Source organism: Lagopus muta, chromosome Z (assembly GCF_023343835.1).
Source record: "Lagopus muta isolate bLagMut1 chromosome Z, bLagMut1 primary, whole genome shotgun sequence".
Classification (NCBI taxonomy): Eukaryota; Metazoa; Chordata; class Aves; order Galliformes; family Phasianidae; genus Lagopus; species Lagopus muta.
Window position 1 is genome coordinate 10,660,440 of NC_064472.1, and position 25,153 is coordinate 10,685,592.

At 41.4% G+C, this 25,153-nt stretch overlaps 2 protein-coding genes across 3 annotated transcripts in view; both read right to left on the minus strand.

The window, feature by feature from the left end:
* Window positions 1–11,694, minus strand: part of MTMR12 (myotubularin related protein 12) — a 33,799-nt gene extending 22,105 nt beyond the window's left edge. The window contains exons 1-4 of the mRNA XM_048931185.1: window positions 11,525–11,694; window positions 5,370–5,424; window positions 4,070–4,209; window positions 2,294–2,366 (exon numbers count right to left, since the gene is read on the minus strand). Of these exons, the coding sequence (XP_048787142.1) occupies window positions 2,294–2,366; window positions 4,070–4,209; window positions 5,370–5,424; window positions 11,525–11,584 (328 nt within the window). The 5' untranslated portion in view covers window positions 11,585–11,694. The remainder of the gene's footprint in view (window positions 1–2,293; window positions 2,367–4,069; window positions 4,210–5,369; window positions 5,425–11,524) is intronic.
* A 9,433-nt stretch (window positions 11,695–21,127) lies between these two features.
* ZFR (zinc finger RNA binding protein) overlaps window positions 21,128–25,153 on the minus strand; it is a 41,472-nt gene continuing 37,446 nt past the window's right edge. For both annotated transcript variants that reach the window (XM_048931131.1, XM_048931130.1), the window contains exons 18-20: window positions 24,051–24,162; window positions 23,847–23,944; window positions 21,128–23,497 (exon numbers count right to left, since the gene is read on the minus strand). In XM_048931131.1, coding sequence (XP_048787088.1) covers window positions 23,318–23,497; window positions 23,847–23,944; window positions 24,051–24,162 — 390 coding nt within the window. In that variant the 3' untranslated portion in view covers window positions 21,128–23,317. The remainder of the gene's footprint in view (window positions 23,498–23,846; window positions 23,945–24,050; window positions 24,163–25,153) is intronic.

The window sequence follows — 25,153 nt, forward strand, 5'->3', positions numbered from 1 at the left end:
CTCTGACCTGGTAGTCTCGGCTGGGGTGCAGACAGAACCTCCTGCAATTTGGGAGGACGCAGTCACAGACCTACTACTGCTGGACTGTCACAAGTCCATGGGGCCGGATGGGATTCACCCAGAGAGCTGAGGGAACTGGCGGAGGTGAAAGCCGAGCCGCTTGCCATGATCTATCAGCGCTCCTTGTTGACGGGTGAGGTCCCAGAAGACTGGAGGCTTGCCAGTGTGAATCCCATCTACAAGAAGGGTTGTAAGGAGGATCCGGGGAACTACAGGCCTGTTACCATGACCTGTGTGCCAGGGAAGGTTATGGAGCAGATTGTCTTGAGGGAGATCACACGGCATGTGCGGGACAACCAGGGGATCAGACCTAGCCAGCCTGGGCTCAGAAGGGCAGGTTCTGCTTGACTCAACCTGATCTCCTATGATCGAGTGACCCGTCTGGTAGACGAGGGAAAGGCTGCTGATGTAGTTTACCTCGACTTCTGCAAGGCATTTGACACTGCCTCCCACAGTATTCTCCTACAGAAGCTGGCAGCCCGTGGCTTGGACAGGTACGCTCTTGGCTGGGTAAGGAACTGGCTGGAAGGCCGGGCCCAGAGAGTGAATGGAACTGAATCCAGCTGGCGACCTGTAATGAGTGGTGTGCCCCAGGTCGGTGCTGGGGCCTGTGCTCTTCCATGTCTTTATTGGTGACCTGGATGACGGCACTGAGTGCGCCCTCAGTAAGCATGAGGATGACACCAAGTTGCAGGAAGTGTCAATCGGCCTGGGGGTAGCGAGGCCCTGCAGAGGGATCTGGACAGGCTGGAGAGCTGGGCTGAAGCCAACGGGATGAGGTTCAGCAAGGCCAAATGCCGGGTCCTGCACTTTGGCTACAATAACCCCAGGCAACACTGCAGGCTTGGGGTGGAGCAGCTGAAGACTGTATAGAGGAAATGGACCTGGGGCTATCGATTGATGCTGGGCTGAACAGGAGCCAGCAGTGTGCCCAGGTGGCCAAGAAGGCCAATGGCATCCTGGCTTGCATCAGAAATGGTGTTGCCAACAGGTTTGCCAGCCAGTGCTCAGCACCTCCAGTACTGTGTCCAGTTTTGGGCCCCCCACTGCAAGACAGACATTGAGGCCCTGGAGCGGGTTCAAAGAAAGGCAACAGAGCTGGTGAGGGGTCTGAAGCACAGGGCTTATGAGGAGCAGCTGAAGGAGCTGGGAATGTTCAGCCTGGAGAAGAGGAGGCTCAGGGGAGACCTCACTGCTCTCTATAACTACCTGAAGGGAGGTTGTAGTGAGCTGGGGGTCGGGCTCTTCTCTCTTAAAACTGGTGATAGGACTGGAGGGAATGGCTTCAAGCTGCACCATGGGAGATTTAGGCTGGGCGTTAGAAAATACTACTTGTCTGAAAGAGCGGTCAGGCAGTAGAATGGGCTGCTCAGGGAGGTGGCAGAGTCACTGACCCTGAAGGTATTCCAGGAACGATTGGACTTTATGTTGAGAGATATGGTCTAGTGAGTACTGCTGGTGATAGGTGGATGGTTGGACTGGATGATCCTGGGGGTCTTTTCCAATCTTAGTGATTCTATGATTCAAGTACTATCAGCAAGGCCACTGGAAATAAAACCAAACGCTTTAATAACAACGCACCAATATTCTCCCTCATCTACTCCTTTACCAATCCACACACTGTCTGTAAATACTCTGAACACTAATCCAAAATCAGGCTGCTCAGTAGAGTCTGCTTACAAATTACTAGTCTCATGCCTACTTTCTTTTTTTTTTTTAAAGTGACATAGACATACCTATAAGCTCTGCTGCAAAACATCACTTTGACTTGTAAAGTAAAAGCTCATTTTTTAACACTTTTGACATTTTGAAGAAATCAAGAGTCTCAACAAACAAAGTACCCTTAGGTACAAACAAAAGGCGTTCAGGAATTACGGACCTGTACTACTCTACAATGCAATTGCTTAAATCAATTTCTAACTTCATATTTACGGGAAATAGTTGACACATAGAATAAGATATTTGTACAATTTTAATCAGAGACTTTGTACATTTTTCACCACAAATAAATGCATTTTGAAGAAACTGATTAATCTACATTTTGTTTAGGGCAGACAAGCATGAGGGATGGAACTGGATCTTGCAGATTTTCTATCTGTCATTTCATCATTAAAATTAACCAGATTACCCAACCTAGTCCTGAAAGTAGAAACTCCATTCATTTTCTAAAAACGATATGCACAGAACAAGAATTAGAAGGCATTTACACACATTAAATCAAGAGCTGACCTACCTCCATAGATTTGATCTACACATTGCAGAGTTATGTCATTTTCTCCAATGATCTTATTCTTAAGTTGTGGCTCCTAGAACACAAGAAAAAAATCTCAGAAATCTTGCACTACTAAGAACTAGCACTTCTCACAAGTAAAGTGTGTAGTTGGCACAGACTGCAATACCAGTTTCACTCTTATTTTTGTAAGCTGTGTAAGACAAAACACGAAACAGCTCTTAAAATACAGATAGACATAAGTTACACAGGCATGGTATATAAGCTGAAGATCATGTTTAAGTTTCTACCATGTCTACAATCATTCTTACTTTCCAAGTAACTTTGAAGCACACATTTCTACTGAAGGTCACGTTTTAAACCAGAATCACTGCCGTAAACAGGAAATACACGAACTTTATGTAATCCAAGCTCTTTTATGAAGTTTCCTTGCTGTGGGAAACTGGCAGGAAACAGAAAGTGTCTTAAAAGAATGCATATCCCAAGTATTCTCAAGACACTTATTCCAACGTAAGAATTGGACTTATCACTAGGCAAAATAAAGTCACACAAGCCAGTTTTGTCAGGCTCCCTTCACCTTCCACAAATTCAGAGGATTCAAAAAGAACTTGAGTGATGCCACAAAAAACTAGTGCCAGAAGGCTTGTGTACACTTCATGAGCAAATAACATATAGCTGCGAACAAAGTCAGCTCATTCAAACTATTTCCAGGTCTGCACTACTCTGGAATAGGCGACTAACAATAAACTTACACTGAGAAATACTTGCTGACTCAGCTTGTTATAAATCCAGGATTTAACAAGCTGAGAACAGAACAGAAATTAGCAAGGTCACTGCCATGTTTAGAATATATCTCATGGGATCTGTGGGAATGGCTGTGCAGCTTTGTCCAAATTCCTTTCAGAAGGTTTGAAAAACCTCGTATTTTGCTTTAGAAGCCTTAGTTTTCAATATTAAATTCCCTGAAACTTTGTTCCCCAAATATCTGACTGCAATCAACACATCTCACTCACTTTCAAGTTGATCTGGGACTCCTAAGAGCCACATATTAGTTCTTCCTACACTTGCAACACCTAAATGAACCAGGTTCACATTGAAGAAGTGTTGCACTAATACCCCTCTTTGAGGACTCAATTTGAATACCAAAGAAAAGGAAACTAGACAAGTTATTTCTAAGAACTGGGAATGTTTTAGCTTTTAAAACATTTGTCAGCTTGAAATCTTTGTAGTTGACATTTGTCCCCGAGTGGAATAACGCAGAGCTTTACTGAGCCATACAGCAGTTATTTTGAGGATTTCCACTGTATTTTGGCCTACCCAGTCTTTTGGAACTGCAAAATGGTTCTGTAGATGCAACCCAAATTCAAGCCCAATGTTACACAGCATTAGAAAGAAATATGTTTGATGTTGACACTTTTGCAGTTGCTACTTCCCAAGCAGTAAGATTTAAACTAATTGTAGATTTAGCTTTCAAACCATTCTGTTCTTTTAACTTAAGCTTAAACATAATTACTGATTCACAAAATAAAAACTTAAACTACATCTAGTTATAAATATCCATATACAAACTTCAAATACTTTCACTGAAGCAGTCTGAGCTTGAGGCAGGATATGTATGGATCAAATAGATGCAGACTGATTAACACAAGTCTAGCACCATTAAAACTTCATATAAATATATATTCATTCTTATATAAAGGAAAAGTAAATTTATTTAGTCAAAGAGACTATACTTCTTCAGAGTCTGTTTGGTCATAATAAGAAGACTTGTCTTCCTACATTATCATCTGAAGTAGAATCGTCATCAAGGAAAGCAATCTTGAAGTTTGTGCACACAAGTTTTCCGTAAGTGCCACGATTTGATCCATCTTCTTGTATGTACTTATATACTGTGCTTGCCTCACAAAGCAGCTGTTCACCTGTATAAAACAAACATTAACTTGTAATAACTGATATGTACCATTATTTCAGTACATTTTAAAATTAGCATTTACTTCCTTTGCAGCTTCTTGTAACTGTATGCCTGAAGATATTTAAGTACTTACAGAAAGAATAATAGGAAGCTCTTGCAATCAGTACCCAGAGAGTCTCTCAGGTTACTAACACAACTAAAGATGAACCAAATGTGGTTCAGCTGAACACAGCATATTTTGTAATGAGAAGCATCTTGACCATGGCCCAGTAGCTGAAGAATAAAGAGCCACTACACATTTGTATATCTGAAAAACAAAACCCAAACCCCAGTAAAGAGCAGTTAATACAGTCAATGAGCTAACTGAAAACTCCCAGTTTTCCACACCACTAAACTTTAATAACGCTGAAAAAATCTGAGTTAATTATTACAGCATTCTCACAGCTAGTTTTCCACAGCCTTTACTGGAAATCTTTATTTTACACATCCCACACTATTTTAAAGTTCTCAAACAAGTTACAAAAATGTTTAGTGAAGTTTCAATCTCCAAGTTAGCAGGTACACAACTTTAAGTTTAAAATCAAAGCAGGTTTTAATAAGTACAGACATTTAGACTACTCTTTTCTAGAAAGAAAACGTGACAGAACAATACTACATTAAGCTTTCACCTGCGTTCTGTCATAGCATTCTCATCTTTCCTAACCATGGAAAACACTGATTGTATTTTCAAACAAATGTAAATTTTAGAAGACTTATAGAATGAATGAGATAGGGAAAGGCCAAAGTAGCTCAAAAGTGGAAAGAGAGCACATAGAAGTTAAGTATCTACTAGATTCACTACTATCCACGAGGCCTTCGGTTTGAAGGTAAAAAAAAAAACCTAAACCCCCTTAAAGAAACAGGACAAAATGGAAGTTTGGACTATTTTCTACATGCATCTTAGTTGAAGATACTGTTCTCTACAAAATATACATCAACTTTTTATAAATTCTCAATAATCCACACAGATAGATACTTAAAATATTCAACCTGCATGGAGGTAATCCACAAACAAGTATTTTACCATCCTCAACTTGGATGGAACTTGGGTAATTATGGTACACAAATGAGTGTACGTATAATAACTCTTATATAATTCTTTTATTATTTAATTCTAAGCACAGTTACCTGGTAGTAAACGAGGATTTACTTCCTTTTCAATGGGTTCCTTTATATGTATTTCCTAGAGAGAAGAAGAATAATTACTTCTTTGCAGAAATCATATCTTTAACATACACTGTACACGACTGCACTCACATTCTAGCTAACAGGAAAATTAAAGCTGGGGAGAGTACTTCCTCTCTTAAGGTAAAGAGAAAGTTTGCAGTACACTTTTTCCACTTAGTGATCTATCTAATAGACAGCTGGCCTTTAGATAGTTTCACAATGTTGAAAACTTCAAAAATGAAATTGCTTTGATTAGGAACAGACAAAAAATAAGCATTACTAACAGCATAATTTTCTTCAGTAAAAATAAATGGATGAGTGTAAACGTAGTGTTACATTGCCTCCGAGAGTTCACTGGAAACTCTTCCACATAACTAGTATTTGTTTATAATGCACCCTTGGTAGTTTTTAATTCCTCATCCTTTGTTAGCTGTTTTCACTTTTCTTACGTGTATTTTTGCAAGTCACTCAATAGCACTAAGATTATAGTGAAATAGACTTCAGAATCCCAGAGCAAGGGGAAACACAAGTCAGAAGATATGTGGACTTCAGTTTTGACTCAAAATGCGTGAAACAAACCTATTCAACCCTCAATATTTCTTATTCCAGCCTTGAGGTGCTGATAGTTGGCTAAAAATCTCCAGCTGAAGGAGTATTAAACAGGACACACTGCACCCTTCCTGCTCAGACGGATCAGACTTCCTCCTGCAGTCAGAGTCACTTTGCATGCACTCAAGTTTTTGTGGAAAACTATTAGTTAACTGGAAACCACCCCCAGGGCCACAGCAGTAAGCACACTAATTTTAGCTTCTGACAGCATCCAAAGTCAGATTTTTCAAATCAAGACAAGCAATCGCGAGGAGACATAAGCAACAGGAAAAAAAGGCTCTGAGAGCACAAAAATAATCTCCACTTACCATGCATATAAACATTTGCTCTCAAGGCTCAAAAGAGTTTTACAGCTGCACAGTAAAACTAAAAATACCAGGAAACTATGAGAGCAGCAGGCTTTCAAGGCAGGCTGACAGAGGTAAAGGTTCTAAAAAAGCAGCGGTGTTATGAAGAAAAAAGATCAGTTGGCAGCTGACACAGAAAACAGAACACAGTTTGCTGGCTTTGACTTCCAAGACAGGCTCTTGCACAAGCAGTTTTAATGGAAGTTACAAGCTACTATACAAATACAGTGCAGGTCAACCATTGCCACGTTCAGAGAAGAAATGAGGTTTTCTAATGTTGGGTCTTCACCATTGGCAGCTCTGCAATGTGTTTTCCAGTGCCTTTACAGTTATGCATCCTATATCACTACGTGTACCTAGGCACAGCACAGTTCACTTAGAAACTGTGCACCAACAATCACTGCTGCTGAACAATAAGAAGTATATTGACTTGGCATTCTCCTATTAGCCTCAAAGAGATTACAAAGAATGTAATAACTACTGTGCATATACATAAATCACTTAACCTTCACACTACACCTACCATTTTTTTCAGTGCTGCCAGAAAATTACAGGAAAAAAGAAAGAAGACTCCAAAGGATTCCTCTGAGCTAACATCTATCCGTTAAAATGTAACAAAGCTTCTTATAACAGGTTCAAAATAGTTTGTCCCCATGACACGAGCAGTTAAAGGATAGATTAGTTGACTTTTGAAAACAGCAGGAATTTTACTTAGATAGCGCCACAGCAAATCAGAGACTTCAGTCAAACATACACAGCTTTTAAAAAATGCAACTCCACCGCCAGTTAACAGGAAACAGAATGATGTACTAACTACAAGCAGAATTCCTATGTAACAGCTTACCACTGCTGAAACTCCACAAACAAGGGATCTATGAGAGTCAACACTTGCATTCCCTCACAAAAGCAATCCTGCTAAGATGGTTTTCATTCATATGCAAGCAATGAACAGCTGAACACTGCCGAAGAATCCATTCTGCTGCACTTGTTTCCCAAAGAAGGGCATTTAAACATTGAGTTCTATTAAAGCCACTTCATGCTGCTCTTTTTAAGAGACAAGGCAAAGATCTGAGGAAAAGTCGTTAACTAACCACAGGACAGTACAAGCTGTACTGAACTCAGTTTAGCTACTCTTTCTTCTTTACCAACTCAAAGTTTCTAGAGTGTTCCAGTTTGGGACAATCAGATCCTAGAACTGACCAGTGCCTATAGCCACAACAAGGCACACTCCTCAACACCGGTTCAATCACAGCCGTACAGTTTATGCTCTCTTATACCCAGGTTTGTGTGACTACATAATGAGGTAATTCACAGTTTGTAAGACCAGATAGGAAGCCTCTACATGTGCTTGGCTTTATTGTTACTGCCTAATGATAGCTGAACCAGTTCACGAACAGGACAAATGAGCACAGAACCAAAAGCAAAGAAAGCAGCAGAAGCAGGTCTATCCTTTTCAACAAACTATAAAATCCGCTCAGACCACAGGAAGCTTCACTCTTCAACCATTTGTAGAAGTTAAACATGCAAGCATTTTATGTATACAACCACTGAAAGCTCCCCCCACCTCTGTGCTGGTGCTTCTTCACCTGCAGTGTCCTCATTCTGAGCGCCTGAAGCAGCATCTTCACACGTCTTACTCAAGATACAACACAAAAAGTCCTATTAGGAATGATATATAAAAGACATGTAGAGGACACTATGCAGGAAGTTTGGATTGCCTTAGAAAGGGGGGAAACAAAGACCTCCACTCTACTGAACATCGTACAAACGTTCTCTACGTACATGTATATCGTACTCTGCATGCCTTTTTCCAGGTTATCTGAGTAAACGGTGAGAGGCTACACACCAACGTTTGATGCTGTTATGATTGGTAACTTCAGAGTACACAGAACTGCAGTCTGACATGGCACACCATATAGCAATTTGTTCAGCACCATCCTTCTCACTGATCCAAGCCAACCTCAGCTGACTGCACTGTGACCGCCCTGCAGACACCACGCTCCCCATGGACTTTTTGCTTCAATAGCCAGGTGTTGCCTAATGTTGTTAAATGGCTTTCTTAAATAGCCTGCAGGGAAGCTCCACGTCATACTGAAGCATGCTGTGGACTTTTTTTTTTTTTTTAATTTAGCTATACTTCACTACACTCAGCCTCCTGTTAAAGACTATTTTCTGATCAAGTCCAACCCCATCCTGTATTCCAAATAAAACAGAAGAGATACCACATTTTAATCAAAATAACAGTACTGAAAATAATCTCTAAATGCCTGTTTTCCTTCCTTTCACAGCTCCATTATCCAAGTACCCATTAGATCACTGCACATGTTTTCCACATTTGTTTCATCTTTTATCCTTTCCTCCTTCCTCACATTGTTCTGTTCATCTCCTCTGACTTCAGTGCCCGGTTTCCCCCACGTCAGCTTGCAGCCCAGCTGCCTACTTAGGAGACTTTTAATCCTTACACCACCCATCGCTCCCATGACTCTAATCAGGACAGCCATCAGTACAGAACACACAGTGAGATATCATGATCTACCAGGAACAAGTGTTTGTAGTAGTTACGGGCTGCTTAAGTCCCACTCACATTCTGCAGGGCACACTCTGCATCTACTGAGTAACCAGCAGTCACCCCCCCTTTCTGATCTTGTTTTGACTCCACACTCACTCAGAGCTCTGATGGGGCAAAGCAACAACCAGGCACCACTACTGCTGCTCTGAAACTGCATGGAACAGAATCACTGAGTTTTCAGTTGATACTTACATATGTTAGAGAAAGAACATACCGCGAGTTAATACAAGAACTAATCTCTTACAAGAATTAACATGAGAATTTTAACTTCAAAGCATATACACAAAATAAAGAGCAAGCTTCTAATCAAGGCTGACAGCACAACTTTTATTCAAACTGAGGTTTTATGGAAGACGTGATTCAGCATGTTAATCTTGTATAAGTTTACAGTTTCTAAGTTTTAAAGCTAGGAAGTGTGAAGTAATTCATCGCTTCTGTTTTCTGTGTCCCCACAGAAAAATATTCCTAGCCTATGACCAGGCATGTCAAAACACTGACTTTTACACCCTGGTGTTCACTCCATTTCCTGCAGGGTAGCCAAGTCTGTCCTGAGGGGAAGTGTGTCATTAATATCAACATCCTATGGGCTCACTCTTAACAGACCACTGATTGATCTGTGGCTCCATACAGCAGAGCATAACTAGGTTATATTTAGCCAGATGTCAGAAACTCCACTTTTCCAGACGTTCTGTGAAACACAACGGAAGCCACTTCCATTCCTTAACAAATAGCATCTTCTGTTCACACCTTACTTGTACCGTGCCATGTAGAACTACTACCATGGGTAGAATTCTCACTTCTTCAACAAAAAAAAAACAAAAGCAGCTTAAAGCAAGCTTGATCTCCATCATCAGATCAAATGCCATCTAGATGTAGCCTTAAGCTCACAAAGCCCCTGTGCAGCTGTTTCCCACTTTGTGGAAGAGTCTACCAGAGGAGGACACTAAACGTGACTTTCATCTATGTGCTTTTCCAGGCAACTAACTGCTAATGAAACCAACAGCCTACAGCCTATCCTAGTATGGAAATTGCATAATCTTGATGAGATGAGAGTTTCCAGTTCACCAAATTACGTCCCACAGAAAAGGGCCTGGAACATTTCCACTGTTTTACCAGCACAGCCTGTTTCAATACTCAGCTACATGGAAGTTAACATGTACAGAAAATGTGTCCTGAAGGTTGTCATTTCCACATGCACATAGAATACAGTTCCTTGACAGATACTCACTTCTGCTTATTTTTAGTCTACTTAACATGGTTTTCTAGATCTCCAGTCAATTCCACAGGTTTCATGGGTTTCATTAGATATCTAGAGTTGTATTTTTAATACTACTAAAAAACATTCAAGTCTTCCAGCTTCCTGTGCAATCACGCCATGGGGCAATTATAGGTTGTCAGAAAGACAGCAACACTTCACAGAGCAAAGAGTTAGACTTGCTTTACCTGCTGCCAGCATCTGACCTCTGTTTCATTGAGCTCTTGAAACCACAGAAGGACAGCAGCTTTGTGGCAGCAGTCAGCATCTACATATTTCAAAGCTTCAGCTGCAAGGGCCCATGAAATTTAAGTACATGAGGAAAGCAGCATGAACAAATAAAAAACAAATGACCAAGCTCTGGTACATTAATTAAGAAGTTCATCTTTCAACATTAAGTGCTCTCATCATCCTTCCCGCAGCCACCAGGAGCTGCAGTGTTCCACAGCAGTAGTTCTAACCAGGTTAACTACGCTCCATGGTTTGATGGCTTGGCGCACTGCATGTATGCAGCTTACGCCTTTTCCCAACAGCCTTTTTTTTCCACTGAGAAATACAATCACCCAGCACGCTCGCTTAAAGGGTGAACTACCTTTTAGCAAGCCTAACAAGCGAAGCTCCTACCTCGATTCCAGGAGCTTTATTTGTAGAATGGGACCACTTTCATAAGGTGAAAGACTGACTCACACGTGGACGTATTTGCAGACCCAAGAAGTCTTGGTACCTGCTGCTCATATCCTTTCACTGGGGAGTATAAGGAAGCTTTGAAGTGCCAAAACTGCACGTCACCAAGGCTGAAAAACCTACAAAAACAGAGCTGCTGCCACAAATAAGGAAATAGGCTTTGTACAGCACAGTTGACTTAAAGAGGCCACGGTAACTCTGCGCTGGTATCTCAGAGTCAGGGACAAGCAAAACAGAGGGTTCTCCAAGGTCCTTTCAGCAATCTGCTCAGTACTAATTAACAAGATAAGAAAACATTTTCCCGCAGAAGCTATCATGAGAACGGGAGATAAAGCGTTATTTTGACGCAGACTACAGGGAATCGAGGAAGACAACAAGCACAAAGGACTCGTTTCCAAGATCAACCTTCCCGGAACGCAGCGGTCGGCAGCACGAACGAGCTGAAGGGCAGTGAACCAAAGCCACGTGCCCAACGGCCGCTCCAGCCTGGCCGCCAGCACCGCGCCCCGCCGACAAGCGAAGGAACAGCCGAGCGTCCGCCCTCCGCACCGCACGGAAACCCAGCGGGAGAACGGGAGCGGGGAGCGGGACAACCCGCCGCGGAACCCCGCCGCCCCGTCAGCCCTCCCTCCCGCCCGGCCGCGCCCCGCACCTCCGGGCTGATGTAGGACACGAAGGACGGCTTGGCCGCCTTGGCTCCGCTGCCCAACATGGCTCCGGCCGCCTCCCGTCCGCCCCAGCGACCAGCGGCACCGCCGCCGCTTCACGGCACTCCTCCTCGGCGAGGCCCCGGCCGCGGCATCCGGCGCACGGAACACGACCGCCGCGTCACTCTGCCCCGCCCCGCCTCGCTCACTGGGCAGAGCGGCTGTCCGTCATGAGAGCGCCCTCCTTCTATTGGCTGGCGGCCGTGGGGCGGGAGTGCCGAGGAAGCACCGTGTCAGTGCCTCGCTGCTGGGCGCAATTAGCGCCGTTCATTAACCCCGAGTGGTGGCTGCTGAGCGGGTGGGCAGGGTGGCGACAGCGGCCACGCTTGTAAAACACTGATGGAATGGATGAGCTAAGAGAGGTTTTGAAGTTCTTACAGTTCCAAATCCTGCCGTGGGCTGGTTGCCGCCACCAGTTCAGGCTGCCCAGGGCCCCGTTCCAAGCCGGCCTTGAGCGCCTCCAGGGATGGAGCACCACAGCTCTGGGCAGCAGTGCCATCGCCTCACCACCCTCTGAGGGAAGAATTTCCCCGTAACGTCTGACCTAACTCTCTCCTCTTTTGGTTTAAAGCCATTTCCCCTTGTCCTATCGCTATCAGACTGCGTAAAAAGTCCTTACTCCTTCTGCTCATGAGTTCCTTCAAGTACTGGAAGGCTGATGTGTCCCTGGAGCTTTCTCTTCTCAGGGCTGAACAAGCCCAGCTCCTTCAACTTGTCTTTGTGGGAGAGACACTCCATCCTCTGACTGTCTTCACAACCCTCCTCTGAACCCACCTCAACAGCACAAATGTCCTTCCTGGGGGCCCCTGGCCTGGACATGATACTGCAGATGAGGTCTTGGGAGGGCAGAACAGAGGGGGACAGCCCCCTCCCTGTCCCTGCTGCCACCCCTCTGTTAATGCAGTCCAGGATACCGCTGGCCTTCTGGGCTGCAAGCGCTCACTGCTGCCTCACGTGCAGCTTTTTGTCTGCCAGAACCCCTAAGTCCTTCTCTGTGGGTCTGCTCTCAAGAATATTTTCTCCTAATATGTGCATGCAGCTAGGATTGCCCTGAACCAAGAGAAACACCTTGCATTTGGCCTTGTTCAACCTCATTCAGTCCTTACGGGCTCACTTTTCAAGCCTGTCCAGATCCCCCTGGATGGCATTTCTTCCTTCTGTTGTGTGCACCCCTCAGCTTGGTGTCATCTGCAAACTTGTTGAAGGTTCACTCAGTCCCACCGTCTGTGTCATTGATAAAGATGTCAAAGAGCATCCGTCCAAAGGAGGACCACTAGGAGTATTACCCCCAAGTTTACTCTGATGTTAACAGCTGACCAAGTAAAAAATCAGCTGTTTGATGGCATTGTGTGTATGGAAAGGAAAGGTATGTTTTTATATTGTGCCAGAGAATCTTAACTCCAGTGGAGAGTGCAGAGGTAACACGGGAACTCATTCTTTAATGTCTCATCGAAAGAGCCCTACATCCAAGAAGCCAAATGTAACCACTGATCTGCAGTAACAGCAAAAAACAAAACACCTCCACAGCCCCATGCTCCGCTCCCAGCAGCAATCAGGGCCACTGTGGGGCACAGGGCAGGTGGGGAAGCAGGGTGCGCGGGGTTCCACTGCAGAGATCTGCAGCCTTTCTCCAAGAAAGAGAGGGCTGAATTTGGAGCCTCCTAACATTGGTCAGTGTCGTCATATTTTTAGAATGGAAGAAACAAAGCTATTACATATGCAAAGTAACTTACCTCGGGGAAGCACATTTGCATCTGAAAAGAACAGCTGCAACCCGAAGTCACTGTGCCTCAACAAACTGCGGGGTACCGGGGCTCTGCTTTCACTTCCCCAAAAAGCCCTCTGTGCTGTCTTTCCCTTTTCTCTCTTTCAGTCTGGAGTATCTGTGAGGAGCATCCCCAGAAATCAAAAGCAGCTCCTGGGTGGTGTATTAATGCTGCCTCTCTTCCCGTGTCGTTTCAGCAAGTCTGGCTCTGTGCTTCCAACAACTCTCTGTCCATTTGAAAATGAAAGTGAGCATATCAAATCCTGTCATTTCACTTTTAGATGCGTGTCAGTGACAGTTATGCAAATGGTGGAGAGGAAAACTTTATAAAAAGTCATATTCTAGCATGTTTGTGGTGGTGAAGAACATTCAGCATTTCACAGCCCTTGCTTTATCATAGGCTTTTTTAAAAAACTGCTCCTGATATTTTGTTTTCCTTCTAAAAATATAATCATGGTATTTACCCCTAAAGCTGTCTGCAGGAGGGGAATGCACAGACCAGCTCTGCTCTTTCTATGAATGGAGGTTGCTTTGTTTAAAAAACTTACATGCCATGAATTTGAGTAATTCCTTTGGCCAAATTCTCAGCTGTGCCCCGGGGCTTGGTGGAGCAGCTGAGGGAGGGAAACAAGAGTACAAGAAATGTTCTCTAGTGTTTACTTTGAGGCAGTCATCCTTCCTCATCAGTGTTCCCTTGATACTATGGATCCCATGCCATTCCCCACATAAGGCTGGAGTGCAGTTGGTAAAGATCACCAACTGTGTCTTTCTGCTACATTGCAGCTTTTCTGCTGAAAAGCTGCCCTGAGACAATTGGAAGATTTTTCTTGTTTTACTCTTGTTTGAGCATTACCAGAAGAACAGTCCATATGTGCAGAAATCTAGACATTTCCACAGAACAATTAGGTTGATACTCCCAGAGCATAACAGATGGGCATGCATGCATTGGAGGTAGGTCCCAGGAGCGATGGATTTACATTGTGAACCCAGAGATCAGCTTGCTGGACCTGACACTTCCTTTTTGTATTGCTCAAATAAATAACTCAGGGATTGCTATATTAAACAGCATAAGACCACATTACTGAAATGAGTGTGCAAGAAATGTGGAAGGCTCGAGACTAAACTTGACGTCAGATTACTGGAAACAATCAGAACTAAAAATTGGAAATAAGAAATGTACTGATGACTTATAGGTAAGGGTCAGCAAATCAGTCTGCCCATAAACAACCAGCTATATCTCTGCTGTAAACAGGTTAAAACAATTTCTTATTAAAAGTCTTAGCTTTGTCTACAGTGAGCCAATTCTATAAAAAACTAGAAGCAGATGAATAAGACAGTGCTTTTAGTGCTGCCATGATGGCTCAGGCAGCAATCCGCCGTTCCTTCAGCCCCAGTGATGTAAGCAATGGCAATTTTGTGTCTATACTTTCGTACTGTTTTTGTTTTACAAAGGCTTTCCAGAGCTAATGAGGAAATTGAGGTTTTTAAGCCCTGGTCAAGCAATAACCCAGATAATGGAAGAGCAGTTGAGAGAGAGAGATGCTGTGAGGGCATCACACCAACGGCCTGCCAAAACATGACTGCAAGACTTTATTAGTGACAACACAAAGAAGAGCAGGATGGAGGCATTGATTGCTAAGAGCACACACTGGAGATGGGCGTTTACTTCAGTGATTGAGATGTTCTTGGGGATTACATATTTTAAAGGTGAGAATGGAAAACATTGTATTGCAATGAAAGCAGTGAAAATTGAGGGAAGAAAGCATGTCACTGCTAATAACAAAACCACCATTTTTCCACCACTTTCTTAGCTTTATGTAGAAGAAGAGGGAATAAATAGTATCTCTCATCACCTGAGGAAACACATGCACCAGAAATAAAAAAGAACACAGAAGCTAGGGATGTACCCCACCTTTTTTCAGCTCTTTTTCAAGCAGACAGTTATTTATGCATGGGTGCACAGTGTTCTTTGTTGTGTGGTAAACCTCTTTATTTGACTCCCCAAAGGCTCTGAATCCAAATTCCTCAGCTGAGGAATTCTCATCACTCATACCTGAAGGTGGAGCCAAAGCCTGTCTGCATCAGCACTTAGGCCGGTGCCAGAGCTGAGTGTGAGGCAGAGTGACACAAGGCTTGCCTCCCAGCCTCAGTTCTTCTGAACCTGCAGTCAAATGCTGAGCATCATGAGCTCCCAGAAGACTAAGAAAGATGAATATACATATTGTTTGAGCCGACTCTTCTGCCTTGGAAAGAAACTTAGGTAAGGACACACTCAGCTTCCAGTTTAGATGCCTGTCCCTGAGCTAGATGGTGGAGAAAGCTTCCAAGGAGTTCCTGCTGGAATTACCAGGCAGCCCAGATTCCTTCTGCAATGTGGATCAGAAGTCCCTGGGGAAGATTTCTGGCTATCCATCACCAGCTGAGAATGCAGTCCACTAGGTAATAGGTGTTTCTTGTTGGACTCCTCCTGCTGGATAAGTGGTCCTTCTCTGGAGTAAGCCAGAGAGAACCACCCAGCATCTGAGTCAGATCGGGCAGGGCAGACAGCGTACCAGTGGGGCAACCCGTGTCAGTTCTCGGCAGGGCCTCTTCTCGTTGTAAAGCATGATCAAACTAAGCTTTTGTTAGCAATATCCCATGTCATCTGTTTTCTCTTTTAGAAGTGACTATTGTATCTAGCATGTGACTTAAGTAAAATGTTTGTTTCAATTTGCATACTAAGCCCTTGTGTTCTCTGCTAATGAAAAATACACGTGTGACTCACAGTAATCATGTAGCTTAGGTACTGACAGAAGCCATCCAGCTCAGTACTTCTTTTGTCATCCTCAGTTCCCCTTCAGTTGCTGTAACTGAAAATCCTGGCTTGGATAGTTTAAGAAACAGGCATTCTGAAATGGCAAACAGGCCCATTAAGAATGATGTGGTCTTCAGAGGATGCTAATGGTAAAACACAAATGGGACTCTAGAGGCTGGCTCTAGCTTCCACTTTTTATCCCTGAATCAAAAGACTTTAGTCTGAGCAAGGCAAACTTTCATTTTAATATAGCAAATGAATATTTGAAGGAGCAAACCTTGTAAAAGTAGCAGATCTTGAAAAAGAAACCCGCTCAAATCATATATTCCACATTAGCAATTGTCTGCCATTTGCTAAAACAATATTCACTAGAATTGCTGTGGTTTTCTAAGCATGTGGAAAAACTTTCTTTTGACCACACTTTCTAGGCTTTAAACACATTAATGGTGATGTGTACACTGAGTTTAGTTCACCTGAATGTCAGATGGGTGTTAGAAAATCAGTCTGTCTATCCTCTAGCACTCACCTGTGCTTCCAGAACTCCAGAACATTTTTTCCAGGGAAATTAGTTATTCTTCTATTCCATCCTGATGTGTGCATGACATCTGTGGAGGGGCTGTTCCTCAAGGAGAATGTGAAAAACAGTAGAGCCCTTGGCACTCACGCTGCTTTTCTTTCACTTTGCTTTGTTGCTTCTTGGGAAACGGTTTTGCCCTGGCGTGTCCTGTAATGCAAGCTCTGAATTGGTCATGCATCTTGTAAGCTGGCGTGCCTTTGTATACACTGGAGAACATGCTGGGGACTTTAGTGAAAGCATCCAGAATCTCTGTTCATGAATTACCACTGCCATGTGAGGAACGCTTATCCTGAATCCATTACCCTGAAATCACTCCTGACAGCATGAGAGGCAGACAGAACAGCTGCAAGGCATTTCTTAAGAAATGGAATGCCAAAAAAGCCTGTTTCTTCATACAGGAATCACGTCTGAAATGTCTCTCCTCCTGTTCCCAATGACAGACTCTTCTGAAACACATATTCTTAAGTCTTCATTTATAACTTTCTTAGGCTGCATTCCTCAGCACAAATCTTTACCTGAGAAAACTTCTTCAGCTCATTTCTTCTCTGCAGCCCACACTGCCTCTGAATGTACTGAATCTCTCTTCTATCTTCCCTTGTACTTGCTTGCCAGAACATATCATGTTTCATATTTACTTCTGATTTACTTGTAAGAATAAGTACTCTTTGCTTGCAGGAGTCCGTTCCGGTACTTGAAGGGAGTGTATAAATCAGAGGAGGAATGACTGTTTACATGGGTTGATAGTGATAGGACAAGACAAAATGCTCTTAAACTAAGACAGGGGAGGTTGAGGTGAGATATTAGGAGGAAGCTTTTCAGGTTTCCCAAGGAGGCTGTGGATGCCCCATCCCTGGAGGCATTCAAGGCCAGGCTGCATGTGGCTCTGGGCAGCCTGGTCTGGTGGTTGGTGACCATGCACATAGCAGGGGGGGTGAAACTCGATGATCACTGTGATCCTTTTCAACCCAGCCCATTCTGTGATTCTGTGATTCTGTGATTCTGTGATTATGATGCTTGGGCTTCCAACCACTGCTCTCGAGTTATGCACCAACACTGATTTTATACTGGGTTTTTCTGCAATGGCAACTCTGCTGCATCGTATTTGTGTTTTATTTCATTTATTGTTGAGTGTGCCTTTGGAAATAATCAGGAACAGCTGGAACACCACAGTTTTTGCACTGTACTCATCACAGTGATGTGAGAATTACCTCAGCCTTTCCAAACAGCAGCAGCTGATGATGACAGAGCGCTCTCTGCTGCTCAGGCATACAGACACCTTTCAAGTACCACCCCAGCTAATCTGGGTGATTTCCTGCCTAAAACCACACATTTTTCTTTTTGTCTGTGCAAGATTTTGATTTTGCACGTGGCGTCACTCACTATTCATTCAAATGTAACAGCGAGGCACAAACGCCAGATACACAGCTTTACTTGGCAAGTAAGACAGACACAGTAAAGGTCAGTTCCTTCTCTCTGTCTTCCCCATCCCCTCCAGCACAATATCTCCTAACATTTCCTTATTAGCACCCATTTCAAACTTGACATCCTGTATCAGCTGGCACTTCTGTTTTCTTCTGTTATGGTGGAGCACTGCAATTGCTCCATGGATGGCAAATCACACGCTACACTGGCTCTTCTCTCTGCATGAAACAGAGCTCTTCTCTTATTGCTCCTCCACTATTTGTTTTTCCCTTTTGGCTGTTATACTACGTGAAATATCTTTTTTTCTGTTTTTCATTTAGCTTTTATTTGCAGATCTCTATCAAAGTGTCTTCCTCACTTTATCTCTGCAGTTGCACCCATTCAACCAATTCTGTTCTTTCTGATACTGTTTTTCTCAGTTCATCTACCCTTTCTTCTCTTTTCTCAAAATCATAAAATTTGATCAGACTACTTCTTTTCATAGGGAAAATGCAACTACCGAGGTGACTGGTTATCCTGCTAAAATGTTTTTCTGCTAACTTGTTTATGTCCTCAGCTCTGAAAAAAGGCATCAAAACCATAATATACTTGAAACAGAACACATTATCAGAAACAATGCGATTGGGCATGGAAAAAAATGGCCCGGTGTGATATACAAAGCTAGAAAAAGTTCACTGATCAATGTGAAAAATGGAGAAATTCATGCGTACATTTGAATGGGTTAAATATTTATAGCATTAATAAATGTATTTAGTAAGCTACCAGGAATGATTAGTCCCTCGTGCAGGCAGAGCACATTTCTTACACAGCAGTAAGGATGTAATCTAAGTTAATCACTGTACAGTAAAAGTTACTGTTTGGAAGAGAAAAATGTTATGCCAATTATTCACAGAACCAGAGAATATCCCAAGCTGGAAGGGATCAACAAAGACCATCAAATCCAACCCCTGGCTCCACAGGACCACCCAAAATCCAAACCCTACGTCTGAGGGCAGTGTCCAAATGCTCCTTGAATGCTGTCACACAGAGCAGAGCTCAGCGCTGCCCTCCGCTGCCTGTGAGGCACTGTACTAACTCTCAACAGCTTGCGTAGGTGTAAATTGCAAAACAGACACTAAGTAAACTATCAACTTTACTAGGAGAAACTGGGATGCCACTTAATTATCATAGGTATCTGAACTTCCCCTCCTGCTGTGGTATGCAGAGATTTTTAACACTGCACTGCTTTCCTATTGGTTACCCCACCTTGTAGCGATAGTTTCATGTGACTATACTAGCAGTATTCTAGACCCCACCAGCACGAAGAGATGAAATACCAACAGCTTTCTCTCCTGCCTATAAATACATGGTAGTTCCTAAGCAACGCCACGTTAGATGTCACCAGGCACACTGCGGTATCCTTATAGGGCTGGTAGACACGGTCCCACAGCTCTGTGGAATATGTCCCCTCTTGGAGCTCCACATTCTCTAGATGCAAATAAAATGGCATTAAATCCATGCGTTCAGGCACCTTAATCACACCTATATTGTTGTTACTTGCACTGGTAGCAATACAGGTCAGCTGACTGTTTTAATAGCAAACTGTTCACTTGTATAACCAGCAAGTTACTGACAAATCTAAATATATTCCTGAAGATAAGTCTGTGATAAAGGTATCTCACATATTCTGGAGAGAATGTCCTACTCTTCTGCTCATACATGCATACACTTGCTGTGAACATGATGCAGGATGCAGAACAGGAAAGAAAACAAGGTTTATATAAGGAGCAAGGCTTGTCACTCATGTAGAAATGAGACTTTTCATCTCCTTTTTATGATAATCTTTTAGTGTAGAACAAATGAAGTACTTTCCGTTGGTCAGCCATTCCGTTCTGAAAACTCATACTGCCAAATGTAGGAAACTTCAAAAATTAATAGATGTTTCTTGATACCTTTCATGTATCTCTGGATTTAAAATATCAACACGAAAGTGGATTGATGAAGAAATATATTTGAAAGTATTTAAGCTAGGCTGTCAGGCTTTAAATCATCCTGAAATAAATCATTCATTGTCCCTGTTAGTCTACTGCAAATGGGAAAAAAAAATTGATCATCTGAATTTCCCCTACCCCCTTATTGTCGGTATGCTAGTAAAATGCATTGGGGCAGTCCGAAGAAGTCCTCATCGTTTATTAAGGAAATGAATTTGGCATTGTATGAATACTTAATAGATCAATCATCAGCTGATATTCAACAAACTATGAGAACATCAAATATGCTTAAAATCATAGTAGGAATATCTAAAGGTGATTCGAACTCTTAGTGTTGCCAGGTACAATAAGTACTACTAAACCACTTCTGAGTAGTGAAGAAAGTCTCAAAATAGAAGCAAATCAACACACCACGTTAACAGTTCTGTAAGATTAGCAGTGCATACAGAATTCCACAATACGTCAAAAAGCTGACGGACAGTATCCAACAGATTTAATCTCTGGCAATGCCTCTATGAACACACCATTTGAAACCATGCTGCTCAGCAGGATCCTACCATGGATGTGCCTGTACGTGGACAGGATGCACTCGAAAACTAGGCAGACAAGTCGAAGTCTGAATAAGAAGCTTCAAAACAGGAGCTTCCATTTTCACAAATTGTTCCTCAAAGGTAAGCACTTTTTTGCGTATTGTGATCATGATGTAGAGCATTTTGAGATTTCACATAGCACTGATGAATAAAAAAGGCAAATTCTTCTTATTTGTAAACCGCTAGGATTATCAAAGCGCTTTACAGTAATTACTTGTTTTTAAAATGGTCAAATGGTCTTAGCTTTGTCTTCCCAAGCACACTATTTAATATTTAAAGTTAAAAGTAGCTCTGTACTTTTTAAATCTAGCTTTTCCATCCTTCTTAGCTTTGCCAGATACAGGAGTTAACTAGTTAAAACAAGCCTATAAAAATGGGCAGGAAAAAAGCAACAAAGTGTAATTGACTCTTCACCACACAAGTAAAAAAATCACAGTCACAGCTTCATATTTAATGTGGAATCATTTTAAGTATACAATATTTCAAAAGACTCAGAAACTAGTTAAAAAAGGAAAGCCAGCAGAACAAAAACACAGGAAATCCGAAATACATCTTGACCTTATTAATCCTGAAGTTTAGAATCACATGTCTGAGGAGACAAGTTTTTAGCTTTATGCGAACTAAACTTTGGTATTTAGTTGAACTTGCCACATGAACAGCACCTGTAGCTTCCAAAATAAATAGTAATGGCTACCTAGATGCTGTAGCAGCAAGACATCCCCTTCAAAAAACAAAAAAAGGACCAAGAACAAGCACATGCTTGGAAGCTACATCTCAAAGTTGGACTACAGAAACAAGCCTAATCTTTTTCTAAAGTAATTTTAAAGCACATGCTAATTACTGTTTTTTTGTTATACTGAAATTATTTAAGAAATGCTTCCTACCATGAGAAAGCTTTCCTTACTTACTAATCACTCACACACAGTCCTCTTAAAATTACACTCTGATGCTTAACAATACTGCGTTACATTTTTCTCTAAGATTCCCTCCACTTTCTGATATCTTATTTGTATTCCCCAGATTCATCCTGTCAGCAGTGAGTGTTGCAAAGGAGAAGTACTGTCCTATTCTAAGATTTATTTAATTAAAAAGGTCAAAGATAAATTCAACCACAAACTGCAGCAGGAGGCCTTCTTCATGAATAGTATCAGAAATGATGAATTATCTTTGTGACATCTGATACTCTCATCAGCCACTGATAAAGTAGTTACCGGAATGTTAGTCTGTGTTAATCTGTGTTTTATAGTTTGCAAATTAAGTGTAATAAACATTGAACAGAGTAAGTGATACTTCAGTTTCCAGTGTGCAACGAATTTTAGTCATTTAATAAATCTTGGTTTTTATTTGCGTGTTTCCACTGTAGTGCTGTGACAACAAATCACGCCTGTGTATCAGACCGCACGTCAATGGTATGATGTAACTTACACCACTGCTACATTTTAGCTTTTCAAAAGAGACATAAGCATACGCTATGGCCACACCAAGCAATTTTCTGGGCTTTTTGTTTGATAACCTCCACTTATTAATACTTCACTTCTAAAATTTGTATTATTGAAAAAAAATCACAGAAGTTTTATATCTATAAGGAATAACCTCACAGGCACCGATATGACAAACATTTATTTTTTAAGGACTGAGAGGCCTTAATATCATGTTGCCAAAAGTTGATGGAAAAGAATGATTAACTTTGTCCAAACGGGAAATACCTGCTTCTACTTATATGTTCAGAAAAGAAAGCCAGAAAGTTATTTTTTGGCCTTGCTATGTCACAAAGTCAATCATACAAAGAACTACGCATTTAACCTAAAATAATAGTTTTTAAAGCCCTTCTATTAAAAACAAACATCATGCAAAACTTTAATCAGTTATGCGGCTGCTTTAACTGTTGCAAGATCATACTGTATATATTAGCTTTTATACTGCTAATGCACAACTAACAGCAAATTTGCTTAGATTAACACAAATTTGTCTTAATTACATTATATCACACTAAGACAAATGCCACAAGATTGGCAAAAACATTTAACTGAGCACTCAAACAGCAGGCTAATTGTGTTGTAACCCCTTCGTGTTTAGAAAAAACCATAATCCTGCAGTCTCACTTTACAAAAAAAAAAAAAAGGTTTGTAAAATATTAACTGGGGGGGAACAGTTTATACTATCGAACACAAGGTAACTTACACAACTAGTGTCAAGAGCAAACAAAAAACCTTCTAAATAAAATGTCAAAATACACATCGCAACAAAAGCACAAATACTGCATTAAATACAGTGAAGATAAGACAACGCACTTGTTCATTAAAAAAAAGGACAAAAAAATAACAAGAGTTACTGAAGTTAGCAATACTTTTAAAGAAAATGCTATAAGGGAAAAAAACTCAGAACAATTTTTTCCTATGACAGTTTCCATTTGTAGTCTTTCCATCCATAATATGTCTGATACAGCACATCCATTACATTGTTCAGAATCTCACAGGAGAGCAAGATCGTTCTCTTCCAAATCTAATTTCTGAGTTGGTTTTGGATGTTTTAAACAGACATTATTATGCATGGCGTAAAAACAAGGCAACAAATGGATATTTTATCACCTTCAATCTCAGCATAAAAGATAAACTTTTTTTTAAAAGTTATCATAATCTTTTTTGTCTTTTTTTCCTTCTGCTTCAAATCCATCAACTCCATCACTGTCCCTTCTCCTTTTACGATTGTTATGGATGTTGAAGCGTTGATTCATCTGTGGCAATGGATCCATTCCTAAAACTTTGTGAATTTGACGGAATGCAAGGAGTCTCAGTGCAAACTACAAAAAGGGCAGAAAGAAGATATTTCAGTTAGAAACAAACATCAATTTTGAATAATTCGTCAAACAATGATTAAATGGTGTTAAGTTAATATCCCTCTCACCTCCTGCTATCTACGTTCTTCCTTTCTACAACAAAGTTAACATAATATGTGCATGTCACATTTACTGTGTCAGTGCAAGTCCAGCAGCTAAAATACATTATACTGAATCTGCAAATGTGAAATTCATACAGCAAATTCTACATGCACATATGACTGTGTTGACTTTATTTCTGGAAAGAAGAGAGCGGACTGTGACAGCTATCATGTCATCCAAATTTATTTGCTTTAAACATACTTCACCTTACCTGTGCACTTGAAGTAATATCCTCTCGTTGCTGATCTGTCATTACAGCAAGTGTATCAAAAGGATCCTTTTCACAAGGGTCCAGAAGGCCAGGACCACCTAGAATGGTTATGCTAATTAGTAGCATATCTTTACCTTGATTAAGATTGGAGATTTTTATGTTACTTCAGCATAAGTATAGATACAATGATCAAATTCAACTTGCCTTTAAGGATGATTCCTGAAGATATACACTCAAAAACTCTTCTAAGTGCATCCCCAGGGCTCTGCGGCCCAGTAGCACTGCTGATTGCTTTTTCCACAAGCAACTCCATAGCCTGTAAGAGTAATAAAGCCTGGTTAATTTAGAAGACTGTCTGAAACAGAAGAATGCTGGCACTGTTGTCCAGTCCAGAGCTTTCCATATAGAGATTTTGAAGAACACTGTACAACATAGGAGCATTTCAGTTAAATGGGAAAAAAAAAAGGCTGTTAAGAAGAAAGCTGGTGTAAGTATCAGTCTTGATATCTCTCTTTTCACAGGTAGCCTAAAAGTTTTTTATAAGTTTGTACAGTGCTACCCTACCTATTAAGATAGCCAACTTGTCCAAGATTTTTTTGAGTTTGCATGAAAAAAGATGAGTTATCTGAATCTGGCAGCCATACGAATGAAAAATGCACAGTATACCTAATGAGATTAACAGACTATGACAACATGTTTTGCTAGAAGAACACAAACTCAATCAAAAACATAATGGTCTTTTGAAGTTTAATCTAAGTGGTTACTAGGTCCTCAGTTTAACAAAACTGAAGGTTACAGTCCATGTTTTTCCTGGATATAAACTAACAGTAACTCAGATGTTCAACAAATATGAAAAAAACCCCACATTTAATGATCAGCAGACTTTCAAAAATTAACAAATCTAAAAGGGTTTAAATGACTAGCAGCATCTTACATACTACCTTTTTCCCTCTGAGCCTATTTCCTTTTTTTTTTTTTTTTTTTTTTTTTTTTGCTTTTCTTAGATACTATTAAAAAACCCCAAAAACTGTAGAAGATATTTGCAGTACTAAGGAATAGCTTTCCTTAGCTTTTTCAGCATTAAATGGATGTTTCAATACTACTTAATTTGCAAACATCTTTTTTTTTCCTCCTAGTTTACAGTTTTTCAAATGTTACCTTCTATTTTCACTTCCTAGGAATAAATTCATACAATTTGCTGTTGGCAATGTTGACTACAATTCCTCATTCCTTCCTATTTTCGGCTTGATTTAACTGTTAATTTTCACTTCTTGAACATCACATTACCATGGTCCCACCATATTACT